The 13,213-nt window shown below is 41.2% G+C and overlaps 1 protein-coding gene across 6 annotated transcripts in view; it reads left to right on the top strand.

Annotated features, from left to right (window-relative positions):
- The window catches only part of AKAP10 (A-kinase anchoring protein 10), a 55,885-nt gene that overhangs the window by 20,294 nt on the left and 22,378 nt on the right, over positions 1-13,213 (top strand). For all 6 annotated transcript variants that reach the window (XM_060081597.1, XM_060081595.1, XM_060081594.1 and 3 more), the window contains exons 5-8: positions 4,886-4,984; positions 9,733-9,817; positions 10,625-10,748; positions 11,848-11,984. In XM_060081597.1, coding sequence (XP_059937580.1) covers positions 4,886-4,984; positions 9,733-9,817; positions 10,625-10,748; positions 11,848-11,984 — 445 coding nt within the window. The remainder of the gene's footprint in view (positions 1-4,885; positions 4,985-9,732; positions 9,818-10,624; positions 10,749-11,847; positions 11,985-13,213) is intronic.

Genomic DNA, 13,213 nt, shown 5'->3' with positions numbered 1-13,213 from the left:
AGCATGTGCTCCGCAACGGGAGAGGCCACAGCAGTGAGAGGTCCGTGTACTGCAAAAAAAAAAAAAAAAAAGATGAAGAACAGTTCTGTCACCTTTGTAGTTAAACCCTGTATCCCAGCACTTGACAACCACTGATCTATTTGTCTCTTTTTCTTTTTTTTTTGCCTTTTCTGGAGTGCCATATAAGTGAATTTATATAGTATGTAGCCTTTGAGACTGGCTTCTTTCACTTAGCATAATGGCTTTGAAGTTTACCCAGGTTGTTTCTGTCATTGCTTTCTATAGCCAAGTTCCGCTGTATGGATGTTCTGTCCATCCACCTGTTGAACCACGTTTGGATTGTTTCCAGCTTTTGACTATGAAGAAAGCTGCTATAAACATTTGTGTACAGGTTTTTGTGTGGACAAAAGTTTTTATTTCTCTGGAGAAATACCTAGTAGTGGATTTATGTGTTAAATGTGTGTCTAATTATATAAGAAACTGCCAGACTGTTTTGTAGAGTGGCTGCACCATTTTGCATTCCCAGCAGCAATATATGAGAGTTCTAGTTGCTTTATTTCCTTGCCAGCACTTGGTGTAATCAGCTTTTTGTTTATTTGGGTTTTTTTTTAGCCATTCTAATAGATCTGTGGTGGTATCTCATTGTGGTTTTACTGTGCATTTCCCTAATGTCTGAGGATGTTGAATGTTTTTTCATGTGCATATTTGCCATCTGTATCTTCGGTAAATTGTTCCAGTCTTTCCCAATATTTTATTGTTGAATTTTGAGGTTCTTTATATGTTCTGGATATAAGACCTTTATTGGCTATGTGACTTGCAAATGTTTTCTCCCAGTTTATAGTTTGACTTTTCATTCTCTCAACAGTATCTTTCAGAGACCAAAAGGACTTTTTTTTTTTTTTTTTTTTTCGGTATGCGGGCCTCTCACTGTTGTGGCCTCTCCCATTGCAGAGTACAGGCTCCGGACGCGCAGGCTCAGCGGCCATGGCCCACGGGCCCAGCCGCTCCGCGGCATGTGGGGTCCTCCCGGACTGGGGCACGAACCCGTGTCCCCTGCATCGGCAGGCAGACTCTCAACCACTGCGCCACCAGGGAAGCCCAAAAGGACTTTTTTGATTAAGTCCAATTTATCAACTTTTTTCCTTTATGGATTGTGCTTTTGGAGTCATGCATAAGAGCTCTTTGCCTAATCAAAGGTCATGAAGATTTTCTCCTGTGTTTTCTTCTAAAAGTAATATGATTTTTTACTTAACATTTAGATATATGATCTATTTTCAGTTAATATTGTATAAGCTGTGGTGGTTAGGTCAAGTTTTTGTTTCGTTTTTTTTTTTGCGGTACGCGGGCCTCTCACTGTTGTGGCCTCTCCCATTGCGGAGCGCAGGCTCAGCGGCCATGGCGCACGGGCCCAGCCGCTCCGCGGCATGTGGGATCCTCTGGGACCGGGGCACGAACCTGTGTCCCCTGCATCGGCAGGCGACTCTCAACCACTGCGCCACCAGGGAAGCCCTTAGGTCAAGTTTTTTTCTTTTTTTCTTTTCACGTATGGATCATTCCATACATTATTAGTTAAAGACTACCCTTATGCCATTGAATTGCCTTTGTACCATGGCCATATTTGTGTAGGTCTATTTCTGGACTCTCTGTTCTGTTCCATTGGTGTATATGTCTGTTCCTTTACCTGTACCACACTGTCTTGATTACTATAGCTTTGTAGTGAGTCTTAAGATTGGATAGTTTGAGTCCTCCAAGTTTGTTCTTTTTCAAAATTGTTTTTTCTATTCTAAGTACCCCTCCTACCCCCGATACAAATTTTAGAATAATCTTGCCAGTATCTACAAGAAACCGTGCTGGGATTTTTATTGGAATTGCGTTCAGCCTATAGGTCAGTTTGGGGAGAATTTACGTCTTAACTGTATTGAGCCTTAAAATCCACAGATATGATGTGTGTCTTCATTTACTTGGGTCTTTGATTTCTTTCCTCCACATTGAATAGTTTTCAGCATACAGATCCTTAATGTGTTTTGTTATTTGGTGCTATTGTGAATAGTATGTTTAAAAATTTTTTGTTTCTAGTTTTTTTCATTGCTACTACATAGAAATATCAATATGGTTGACTTTTATATGTTGACCTTCTATTCTGTGGCCTTATTACTCAGTTGTTATTTCTAAGAGCTTTTGTGTAGATTGCTTGAGTTTCTTGTCTTGTTCCTGATCTTAGAAAGTATTCAGTCTTTCACCATAAAGTGTGAGGTTAGCTGTGGGTTTTTGTAAATACCCTTTATCAGGTTGATGAAGTTCCCTTCTCTTAATAGTTTACTGAGAGTTGTTGCTGTTTGAATCATGAATGGTGTTGAATTTTGTCAAATGTTTTTTCTGCGTCATTTGATATGACCATGCGGTTTTCCTTCTTTGGTCTGTTAATATGATGGATTACGTTGATTTTTTTTTTTTAATATTGAATAAGCTTGCATTCCCAGGGTAAGCCTCATTTGGTTGTGGTGTATTAGTCTTTTTATATGTTACTGGACTTGATTTTCTAACATTTTGTTGAACATTTTTGCATCTGTTTAGATGGATATTGGTCTGTAGTCTTCTTATACTGCTTTTGTCTAGTTTTGGCATCAGTGTAATTCTGGCCCCATAAAATGCAGTGTCATTTCGTGGAAAACAGCTGACAGTATTTATTGCCCAGTGGTAAAATTTAAGTTTTCAAGTGAAACTTAGAATTTGGAAAACTTCTATTCACCACCGTGTGCTCTAACAGCTTTATAGAGTGTTCTGATAAGATCACTGTGATATTAATGATGTGATTTCTTTTTTTATACCATATGATGCAATGCATCAACATTTGTAAGATCTTCATAAGTCAGCAAACCAATATTTTCTACAATATTTGAAAATATATGATGTTATAAAATCAATCATGAGTAAAAGACTCTTTAAACATGGGAGATAGACCAATAGATATTAATGTAACAGAATACAACAAGTTCATTATATGGTTTCAGGTTCTACCTTCTAATTAACCTTTAAGGAACTACCACTTTTCAAGTTTTAGTATAGTATCAAAGAAGAATATATCCACAGTTATCTCAGAAAGCTATTAAAATACTCCTTTTCCCAATTACACATCTCTGAGGCCAGCTATTCTTGATATAAATAAAAGAAAACCATTTCTCTATTCATAACACTTCTGACACCAAATATGTGGGTTTCCCACACTAAGCAATTCTCTAATTCTCTGTGGACAGTAACTGGGTACCCTATAGTTTAATTTATTCTGGCACTACCCGGAGTTATTGCAGACCCCCCCCCCCAGGTTAAGGGCTCAGTCCAGAAGACTGTCCCTCCACTTCAGATGCCAGTCACAGGTCCCAAGTTGTCACCTGTACTTCCGGCCAACCAGCTATAAATCAGGGGTTCCCACTACCCCTTCCTCTTTCAATAATTTGCTACAACAGCTCAGAGAACTCAGGGAAACACTTTATTTATGTTTATTAGTCTATTATAAAGGATATTGTAAAGGATAGAAATGAACCGCCACGTGAAAGGGTACATAAGGCAAAGTCCAGAAGGGTCCCAAGTGCAGGAGCTTCTGTCTCTGTGGGGTTGGGGTGCATCACCCTTCCGGGACATGGATACATTTCGCCAACCCAGAAGCTCTCTGAACCACTTCATTTAGGGGTTTTACGGTTCTATCACATGGGCCCAGTTGAGTAAATCATAGGCCATTGGTGATTAGCTTGATGGTCCCCAACCCCTCCACCCTCCCCAGAGGTTGGGGAGTGGGGCTGAAGTTCCGTGGTTGCTTCTTTGGCAACCAGCCCCCACTCTGCAAGAGTCACCTCATTACCATAAACTTTTCCCCTGGTTGAAATCAGAGGCTTATTATAAATAACAAAAGATGCTCCTCTGGCCCCTGCCACTCAGGAAATTGCAAGGGTTTTAGGAGCTCTGTGCCAGGAACCAGGACAAAGACTATACATACATATACACACACACACATATACATACTGTGTGTGTGTATATACACACACACACACACACACACACACACACACACACATTTCTTCTCATATCATGAGAGCACAATATATTTCAACCAAAACAAAAAAGCGCAACAGATTGAATGCCAAAGCAGATTTGAGAATCTAACAGTTTGTTATCAAGACAAATAGAGATGCAAAAATGTAAAATGATGCCCTCTTCTTATTAATTTTTTTCAGTTTGGGAAACAGTTATTTTCTGTAAAAAATGGTATTTATGTTAAATTTTAACAGATTTAATATTGTTAATTTAAACTGAATAATTTTTTCTCATTTTAATTTTTAATACCTTACTATCTATAGATAAAACTCACATAAACAAAAGCTCTTTAGGGTCCTCAGTAATTTTTAAGATTTCAAAGTCCCAAGACTAGGAAGTTTGAGATTCACTGTTTTAACGTTCCAGGGTTGTTGAAGGTCAAATGAATGTATTCATGAATATGAAATTTGGTAGAATATGTAAAATGTAGACTTAAAAATGATTTTTGAGCTCTCGCTCTGTAAGTCCTTCAGGTTAGGACTTTGGAAAGTAGAGATGGAACGAGGATGTGTAGAGCGATGGCTGTTACTCACCAGCTTGTCAGCTGAGGGGAGGAGGGCCACGGGGTCACGTGTAACTCCTCTGCTCCAAGAACCAAGCGGTGCGGAAGCAACGTTAACTGTGGAGGCGGTTTTGTCCTACGTATATTTACAAAGATACTTATTTGTAATAAAAGAAGTGTTTGTGTGTGTGTGCCTGGGCGCACAGCAAACAAACCCTGCTATTCATGAATATGGTCCGTTACTGGTCCAAGTTGCTTTTTGATTTTTGAAGTTGTCCTCTTCTTCCCTTGCAGGTATAGAACAAGATGCAGTAAATACTTTTACCAAATATATATCTCCAGATGCTGCTAAACCAATACCAATTACAGAAGCCATGAGAAATGACATCGTAGGTAAGCAGTGCTTGAAGCTGTGGCACCAAAAAAAAAAAAAAAAGCCTATTTTTGGTTATTATTAAGAGAATTTTTCATGAACATGTAATTCAACACATACCTTCCTTGTCTGTTTTCAGGGTACTTTATTATATCTGATTGTAGCTCACTTCAAAAGTTTCCCTCTTACTTGTTGGACCCAAATAATGAGATTTTTTACTTGAATAATAGTAGCACATGTTTACTGAGTACTTACTGTGTCCCAGACAATATTCTAAGCATTTCCCATTGACAAACTCATTCAATCTTCTAAAGAACTTTGCAGCATAAATACAGTTATTATTTTATAAGTGAGGAAGCACAGAGAAGGTAAGTAATTTGCCCGAGGTGACAACTCAGACACGGCAGTTAGGACTTGAAACCAGACCCCTACATGGTAACTAGTGTGCTATTCGGCAGTGTTTTTCAAACTCTGGATTGGGACCAGTCTCCTCATAGGTCCTCACCCCCCTGCCAAAAAAGACCAGACTGGAAAAATCAAAGTGCTTCACAGTAGTAAGGGCAAATACACACCACTTCAGAACATTGTTTCCATCATATGTACATATATATACTGAGTCACATAAATACATTTTTCTGTAGGTCATAATAAAAATGTTTGAAAGCTTTGACTATGTTGTATCAGAAAGACTTCAGGTACACCTGTAATCACAGATACAAGGGTTGATTTTTTCATTGAACAGATTTATTATGCTCCCATCAAGTCCTAGCACTAAGTTTTGAGTTTTTAATACAAAAATTAAGTGTTTTTGATTTCTGAACGAAAGCCTGTTATTCTGCTCCTAGCAGAGTCGTCCCAGCGTGGGGCTCTTTCGGTCTTTTCTCGTCACTGGGGACAGCAGAGCCCCTCCCGGTCTCAGCTGAGCCTCTTGAACTGGCCGCGTACTTCCAGGGCACACCTGCTGTCTGCCGCAGGCTGCCCGGTGCTGCCCCCATTGTTTCTCTTTTCTTCTCCCTCGCAGACGCCTGTGACACACGGGTCTTGTGGCTGTTGGTGGCTGTCCCCGTCTGCTTGTATTTTGGAGTTTTCACCCAGTTTTGTTGCAGATGTTGTCATGGGATTTTGGTTTTTCTATGTAGTTCCTCTGTTTCTATCTGAATATTTGTTGCTAATATTTGTTGCTAATATTTTTAGACTTTCCTAGACCAACTGTGCCTGATAATAACTGTTAGGTGTCCAAACAAATTAGCATTTGGCTATTTCAGGAATTGGTTGGCTAGTAATTCCACTGGGTGTTTGTACCAATTGATAACTAAACTGTCTGGGGTAGGTGAGAAAAGGAGAGAGTTTTGAGTCAAACATTTTAAAATGAAGTGTCACTGCAGTTCTAATTTTCCTTTCCTTAAACTTTATCAAATTAACGATGTAATCCCATGAGGGGAAAAATCTGAAGGATCAAGTTGATAACATTTAGTGATCAAGAAGTTTCCATTCCAGTGTGTATTACTATGCGTTTTAAAATGTTAATTACCTCTATGTCTTTATTTATTTATTTATTTATTTATTTTGCTGTACGCGGGCCTCTCACTGCTGTGGCCTCTCCCGTTGCGGAGCACAGGCTCCGGACACACAGGCTCCGTGGCCATGGCTCGCGGGCCCAGCCGCTCCGCGGCATGTGGGATCTTCCGGGATCGGGGCACGAACCCGTGTCCCCTGCATCGGCAGGCGGACTCTCAACCACTGCGCCACCAGGGAAGACCCCCTCTATGTCTTTAGACCACTCACTTTTCCTCTTTGGGCCTCATTCTTTTGAATCCTGCCCTAATTATTTATCTCCTCTTCAAGCTGGAATATTTTAATATAGCTGTACTTCAAGTTAAGTTATGGTTTGAAGAAGCCTCCCCTTAAGCTTTTATTGTGTATCCTGCCTGCCTGGTTTTGTTGTAGATGTTATCTCTGGGGTTTTAGTGTTGCTGTTTAATTTCTTTGTCTTTATGTGGGGAATTAATTAGATTGACCTCGAAACTGTGCTTCCACTGCTTGTTCCATCTTCCACAAATCCTTGAAGTGGTGGAATTTTTAAAATATTGTGGAGGTACAGTTGACAGAATGTGCTGATGGTTTGGAAGTGAGTGGTGTGAGAGGAAAAAAGGAATCAAGGGCTTCCCTGGTGGCGCAGTGGTTGAGCGTCCACCTGCCAATGCAGGGGACACGGGTTCGTGCCCTGGTCCGGGAAGATCCCACATGCCGCGGAGCGTTTAGGCCCGTGAGCCATGGCTGCTGAGCCTGCGCGTCCGGAGCCTGTGCTCCGCAACGGAGGAGGCCACAACAGTGAGAGGCCCGCATACCGCCAAAAAAAAAAAAAAAAAAAAAAGGAATCAAGCATGACTTCATTTTTTTTTAACAATATATTTTTTAGAAGTTTTATAGTTTTATTTTTACTGATTGATTGGTTGATTGCTGCATTGGGTCTTCGTTGCTGCGTGCCAGCTCTCTAGTTGCGTCTAGCAGGGGCTACTCTTGGTTGTGGTGAGTGGGTTTCTCATTGTGGTGGCTTCTCTTGTTGCAGAGCATGGGCTCTAGGCGTGCAGATTTCAGTAGTTGTGGCACACAGGCTCAGTAGTTGTGGCTCTCAGGCTCTAGAGCGCAGGCTCAGTAGTTGTGGCACATGGACTTGGTTGCTCCACGGCATTTGGGATCTTCCCAGACGAGGGCTCTAACCCGTGTCCCCTGCATTGGCAGGCGGATTCTCAACCACTGTGCCACCAGGGAAGCCCCGACTTCATTTTTTTAAAACCTGCATACCTTGGGGAGTATTTGTAAGGTAAAGAAGATGCAGGAGTAATGGCTGGCGGGGAACATCGGGAGTTTGGGTTTCAGACATCCAAATGCTGAGCACCAAGTAGGCAGTTGGATGTTAATGTTAGGAGCTCGTGAGAGAGGTCTGGGTTGGAGAGGTGTGTTTGGAAGTGATGAGCCTGTGGTTGGGTTTAGAGCTGTGAAACTGAGTAACATCCCTGGGAGGAGTGTGGTGAGTGAGGACGCGAGGTCTGAGGACTGGGTGCTGTGGCAGGTCTAACATCTGGAAGAAACAGCCAGTAGTGGAGGCCTTCCTGCATCAGCTGTGTATCAAGAGAGCAGTTTTTTCTGGAAGCCAAGTGAAAAGCTCATTCTGGGAGGAAGGGAGTGATCAAAGCTGGCAAGTCGTGCTGATAGGTTAGGTAAGGTGAATACCAGGAATGGGATGGACTTGGCAGTGGTGGGCATCTTAATTACAGTGGACCATTAGGGACAAAACTTAACTAGAGGCGTCGTAAAAGCAAATAGGAGGAGCGGAGACAGCAAGTATGGCAACTGTTAGAGGCGTTTTACTCAAAGGTGAGCTGGCAGGGGGTGTTAGACAAGGGACAGTGGTTTGGGGTTTTGTTTTTAAGGTGACGTGTCACAGCATGGAAGGTGTATGACAGCATACAAACACGTATATATGTATCACATACAAACAGTTCATAGCTGGTGAGAATGAGGCAGTAGGGGGACATTGATACAGTGGGGAGACGGGGCAGTTGCTGTAGAAGAGGTGCCTTGAGAAGGTAAGAGAGGATGGGACCCGGTGCTCCTAGAGTTTTCCAGATAGGAGCGAGGACAGTTCACCTGCAGTAGCAGGAGAGATTGCAGAGGCAGTGATGCGGGCAAGTTGGTAGAGGTGGTGGGAGCGGATGGAATTTGTTTTCTGATAGCTTGTTTTCCAAGTCATCAGCAAAGAGGGTAGAGCAAGAGGCGCTAAGACGTCTGCAGAGAGAGGAGGTGTGCTGTAATGGACCAGGTAACTGTAGCACGATCCTTGGGTTTCATGAAGGTCCCACTAAGGTCCTGAACTTGAAGTGAAACCAGCCATCATGGTGGGGTTTTTCCAGCCATGTTTAAGAGCTAGCTAGTAAACAGCTTATTGATTTGTTGCAGTTTATTTAGGCAGTTCCTAATTTTAGCCCATTTTATGTTTTAAAATTTCTACCAAGTAACATTTTGATAAACAGATAATTCTTTCACAAATCCGTAGTTCCTTAGGTTACAACCCTAGAGATAGAATTGCTGATTGCAAGGGTATGTTCATTTTTAAAGCTTATGCTAGAAACTGCCAGATTGCCCTCCATAAAAAGATATACCCATTTCTATGCCCACTAACACAAGTGTCAGTTTTCCCATGCCCTTGCCCAGGCATATGTATCATTAAACAATTAAGCTTATGGGTTGTTAAAACAATTTTGTGCCAAGCTACTAGACAGAAGGTGGTGTGCCTCCTCCTTCTAATATAAATTATATTTACTTGGTTACTAGTGAGCACGCATATCTTTTTATATTGGCCATTTTATATTTGTTCTTTAGTGAATTTTTTTTCGTGTCCATTGTTCATTTTTCTTTCAAGACTTTCTTGTTAGTTTGTAAGAGTTCTTGATACATGAATGAAGATAATCTGTCATTCCTAAACTGTCATATATGCTGCAAATTTTTTCCCCCAGTTACCCTTTTATTTTGTTTTGGAGGTGTTTTAAGGTATAGAAATTAATTTTATATTGTTGACTCTTGATTTGTGCTTTTGCATTTATGCTTAGAAAGACCTTCCCTGCCTCAATCAGCTGTTCACCTGTCTTTTCTCTGAATTCCATTTAAAACCTGCTCACCTTTATGCCTTTACAGGTACTTCCTACCTTGATTTACAAATGTGTATAGTTTGGATTTAGAGAAAAATTATTTACCATTTCTTTTACAGCAAAGATTTGTGGAGAAGATGGGCAGGTGGATCCCAACTGTTTTGTCTCAGCACAGTCCATAGTCTTCAGTGCAATGGAGCACGAGTACGTCGATTTCATATTTCCACGTTGTGCATTCTGGGGAGTTCGGGTTCAGCCTCAGGAATAGCTAAAACCAAACTATCTTTGAGGATTTAAATACTTTGAATGTTTACAGGATCTTATAGACATTTCCTAAGACTATCTTGGGTAATGGTTTCTTTTAAGTATAAATTATGTGAGTTCTATTAAAAATAAAACAAGATTTTTATTTTTAATGTATTTCCTAAGTTAAAAGAATTTATTTTTAATTCCAAAGTCGTTAGGGGTGATTGTGACTGTAGTGTGATATAGTAACTGGTTTATCTATTTAAACAATGCATGTCTTTAGGTGGATATGCTGATTTGTTAGTGCATGCTTTAAGCTTAATGGATGCCATATTACTAAATCCACATAGATTTGTTGAAACTGCCTCCAAAGTTTTCTTAGATTAATTATTGCTGCATGCCCTCAAAAAAAATCTCCATATTCATTCTTTCATTTAACATTTATGAAAAGGGTGCAATGCACACAGTTTGGATGTAGTGCCTGCTTTGAAGGAAATTACAGCCTAATAAGAGAAATAGGGCATGTTCTTTGCTTACTGTAATAGGAGGTAGCGTGAGTTAGCTATCAGAGGAGAGCTGCAGGTCATTAAGAGGTGGGAGAGATTACTTACAGGGAGAGGAATCAGGAAGGCGCCACGGGAAGGGAGGTCACGTTGACCTAGGCCGTTAAGATGCAGTAGGCACAGTGGGGAAAGAGTGTGTTCTTCCCAGCTGAGCTCTTTCCTTGGTCGGTCCCTCAAACTTTACCTTTTTGTCCATGTGCAGGCACTTTAGTGAGTTTCTACGAAGTCACCATTTCTGTAAATACCAGATTGAAGTGCTGACCAGTGGAACTGTTTACCTGGCTGACATTCTCTTCTGTGAGTCAGCCCTCTTTTATTTCTCTGAGGTAAAGTCTGCATTTCCTTTCACACTCTGTTAGAGCATTCCAGCCTCTGAGCTGTACATGCTGGGCCCTGTCTATAGAAAATAACATAGAAGAGACAAATCATTTCCAAACTGATCAGGTGGATTTAAGTACTGTGATTACTGTTTTAAGTTGTATCTAATGGCAAGAGTACTTGAATGGCATTAGTCAGATTAAAGAGAACATGAAAATTCAAAGTAAAGTAACTCTTAATTTTGAAAAACCTAATTAAACTGCTTATAAGAGAATGCAGATTTTTAGTTATTTAGAGCTGTTTTAAAACCACGAAATTTGATACTTGATTCCAGTGTATAAGTGTTTGCAGAGCAGACTTCAGAAGAGAGAAGGAAAAGTAGTAAATTTTTTCCTACTGTCTTCATTTTACTTTAGCCACTTGATAGGATTGCCCTTGATGGGACTGAAGCATTTGCAACGAGCAATGAGTATATTCATCTCTTTGAGGCATACGGTGTCGAGTGATGGGATTTGTTAGGCTTCAGCAAATGACTATTAAGCAGAGATAAGAGGGTTCCCAGTCTCACAAGCAGTAACTTAGACTCACACTTGCATCCTGCCTCTTGACAAGGATACAGTTATTCAGCTGATTTGTGTTTTCACTCCCTCTCTTTGCCTTAAGTTTAAGTCAGCATTTGCTCAGGTTAGTATGGCCGCGTGGAGTGGTGGAAATGATCAGGTATAAAAGATTTGGTCTGGTTGGTTTACCTTTTGTATGTTTGCCAGCGAGGAACCACTAATCCATCTTTAATTTTTACTCCAGTTCACTAAAGTTTGCATTCAGCTGTGTAGTGGTTGCTTTTTGTTGTTGTTGTTAGGGTTTTTTTTTGTTTTTCTCCCCCTAAAAGAATGTTTAAAAATTATTCAACCTCAAATGACTGTTAAGTTGCAGACTGGCATTAACTGAACAAGTGGATCTGTTTTGGGGTGGGGGGGTTTCTTTTGTGGGTTTTTTTTTTTTCTTTATGTCCTGTATTTTAATAGTTGGGACTTAGATATAGACGAGAGATAGTGAGAGAAATCTGTGGATAGCCTGATTTTCCTCTTTTGTGTTTTTCCTTCCCAGTACATGGAGAAAGAGGACGCAGTGAATATCCTACAGTTCTGGTTGGCAGCAGACAACTTCCAGTCGCAGCTTGCTGCCAAAAAGGGCCAGTATGATGGACAGGAGGCACAGAACGACGCCATGATTTTATATGACAAGTGAGTCTTAGCGATAGACACACCCAGCTTTCCACGAATATTGAATACTTGAAGCGTATTTCAGAAGTCACCTTGGTCTCTACCGCCAGGGAGCTCACAGGGAGCCGCATAAGAGCTGCTTTTCATTGGTGTGTTCAGAGTAGGGGGTTCTTAGAATAAGTTGCCGGCGGGGCAGGGGGAGGCTTGTGTGTGGCAAGCAGGATGATGTTGGTGGAGGTCACTGAGGGTTTCACAGAAGGGAGATTTGATTGGCGACTGAAGAATGGATTGAATTCTGCTAGCAGGGAAGGACACTCTTGGCAGAGTCACCGGTACGAGCAGCGCCATAGAAACTTTGCGTAATTGACACTTGGTCAAGGGAACAGGAGAAGATGAAACTAGCTGGAATCTATTGCAAAGGGTCTTAAATGTCTGTGTGGGGTATACCATGTTTTCTGGTGCAAGTCTGCTCAGCCAGATTAACTACTTGGTGAAGAGTAGTTATTCATTAGTTTTCACTGAAAATGAGAGGGCAGCACAATCTTAGTGAACAGAATTGAAAACTGTGTCTGTCCCCCCTTTCGTCTAACTTTTCTTGTTCTGTAAAGAAAAGTAATGTGTTATTTGTATCTGTGAGCACTTGCTAAGAAGATAACTTGAAAGGCAGAGAAAAATCCATGGGATATTAGGGTTGGAAGAGAGCTGAGAGCATCTAGGTCAGTGGTTCCCGAACATCGCCAGGCAGGTCCGTGCTCCTGTCAGCATGAGAGTCACCTGGGAGCTTGTCAAAAATAGGTTTCCAGTCCTCTTCTCTAAGAGATTCTGATTCAGCAGGTTTGAGGTGTGACCCAGGAATCTGATTCTGATGAATAGCCAGATTAGGGGGCTGGTTTGATTTTCCCATTTTGCAGATGAGAAAACTAAGGCCCGCAGGGGTAGTGACTTTCTCCAAGTCACAGGGCAAATAAGTGGCAGAACTTGGATGCAGTTCTAATGTTTGTCCAGTGTTTATTTTTGTGCAGTATATTTGTGGGAAAATATTAATAAGAAACATTGTTATATGGATGTTAATGTAGCAAGCATTTACATTTAGAAATTTGAGGGAATTCCCTGGTGGTCCAGTGGTTAGGACTGCATGCTTTCACTGCCGGGGCCTGGGTTCAGTCCCTGGTTGGGGTACTAAGATCCCACAAGCTGCGCAACACAGCCCCCCAAAAAAGGTCTGGGCTGCCCCAAAATTCAAATCGTGG

The sequence above is a fragment of the Mesoplodon densirostris genome, chromosome 18, assembly GCF_025265405.1.
Source record: "Mesoplodon densirostris isolate mMesDen1 chromosome 18, mMesDen1 primary haplotype, whole genome shotgun sequence".
Taxonomy (NCBI): Eukaryota; Metazoa; Chordata; class Mammalia; order Artiodactyla; family Ziphiidae; genus Mesoplodon; species Mesoplodon densirostris.
The sequence above is the reverse complement of the archived record's forward strand: the minus strand, read 5'-3'. Positions and strand labels throughout refer to the sequence as shown.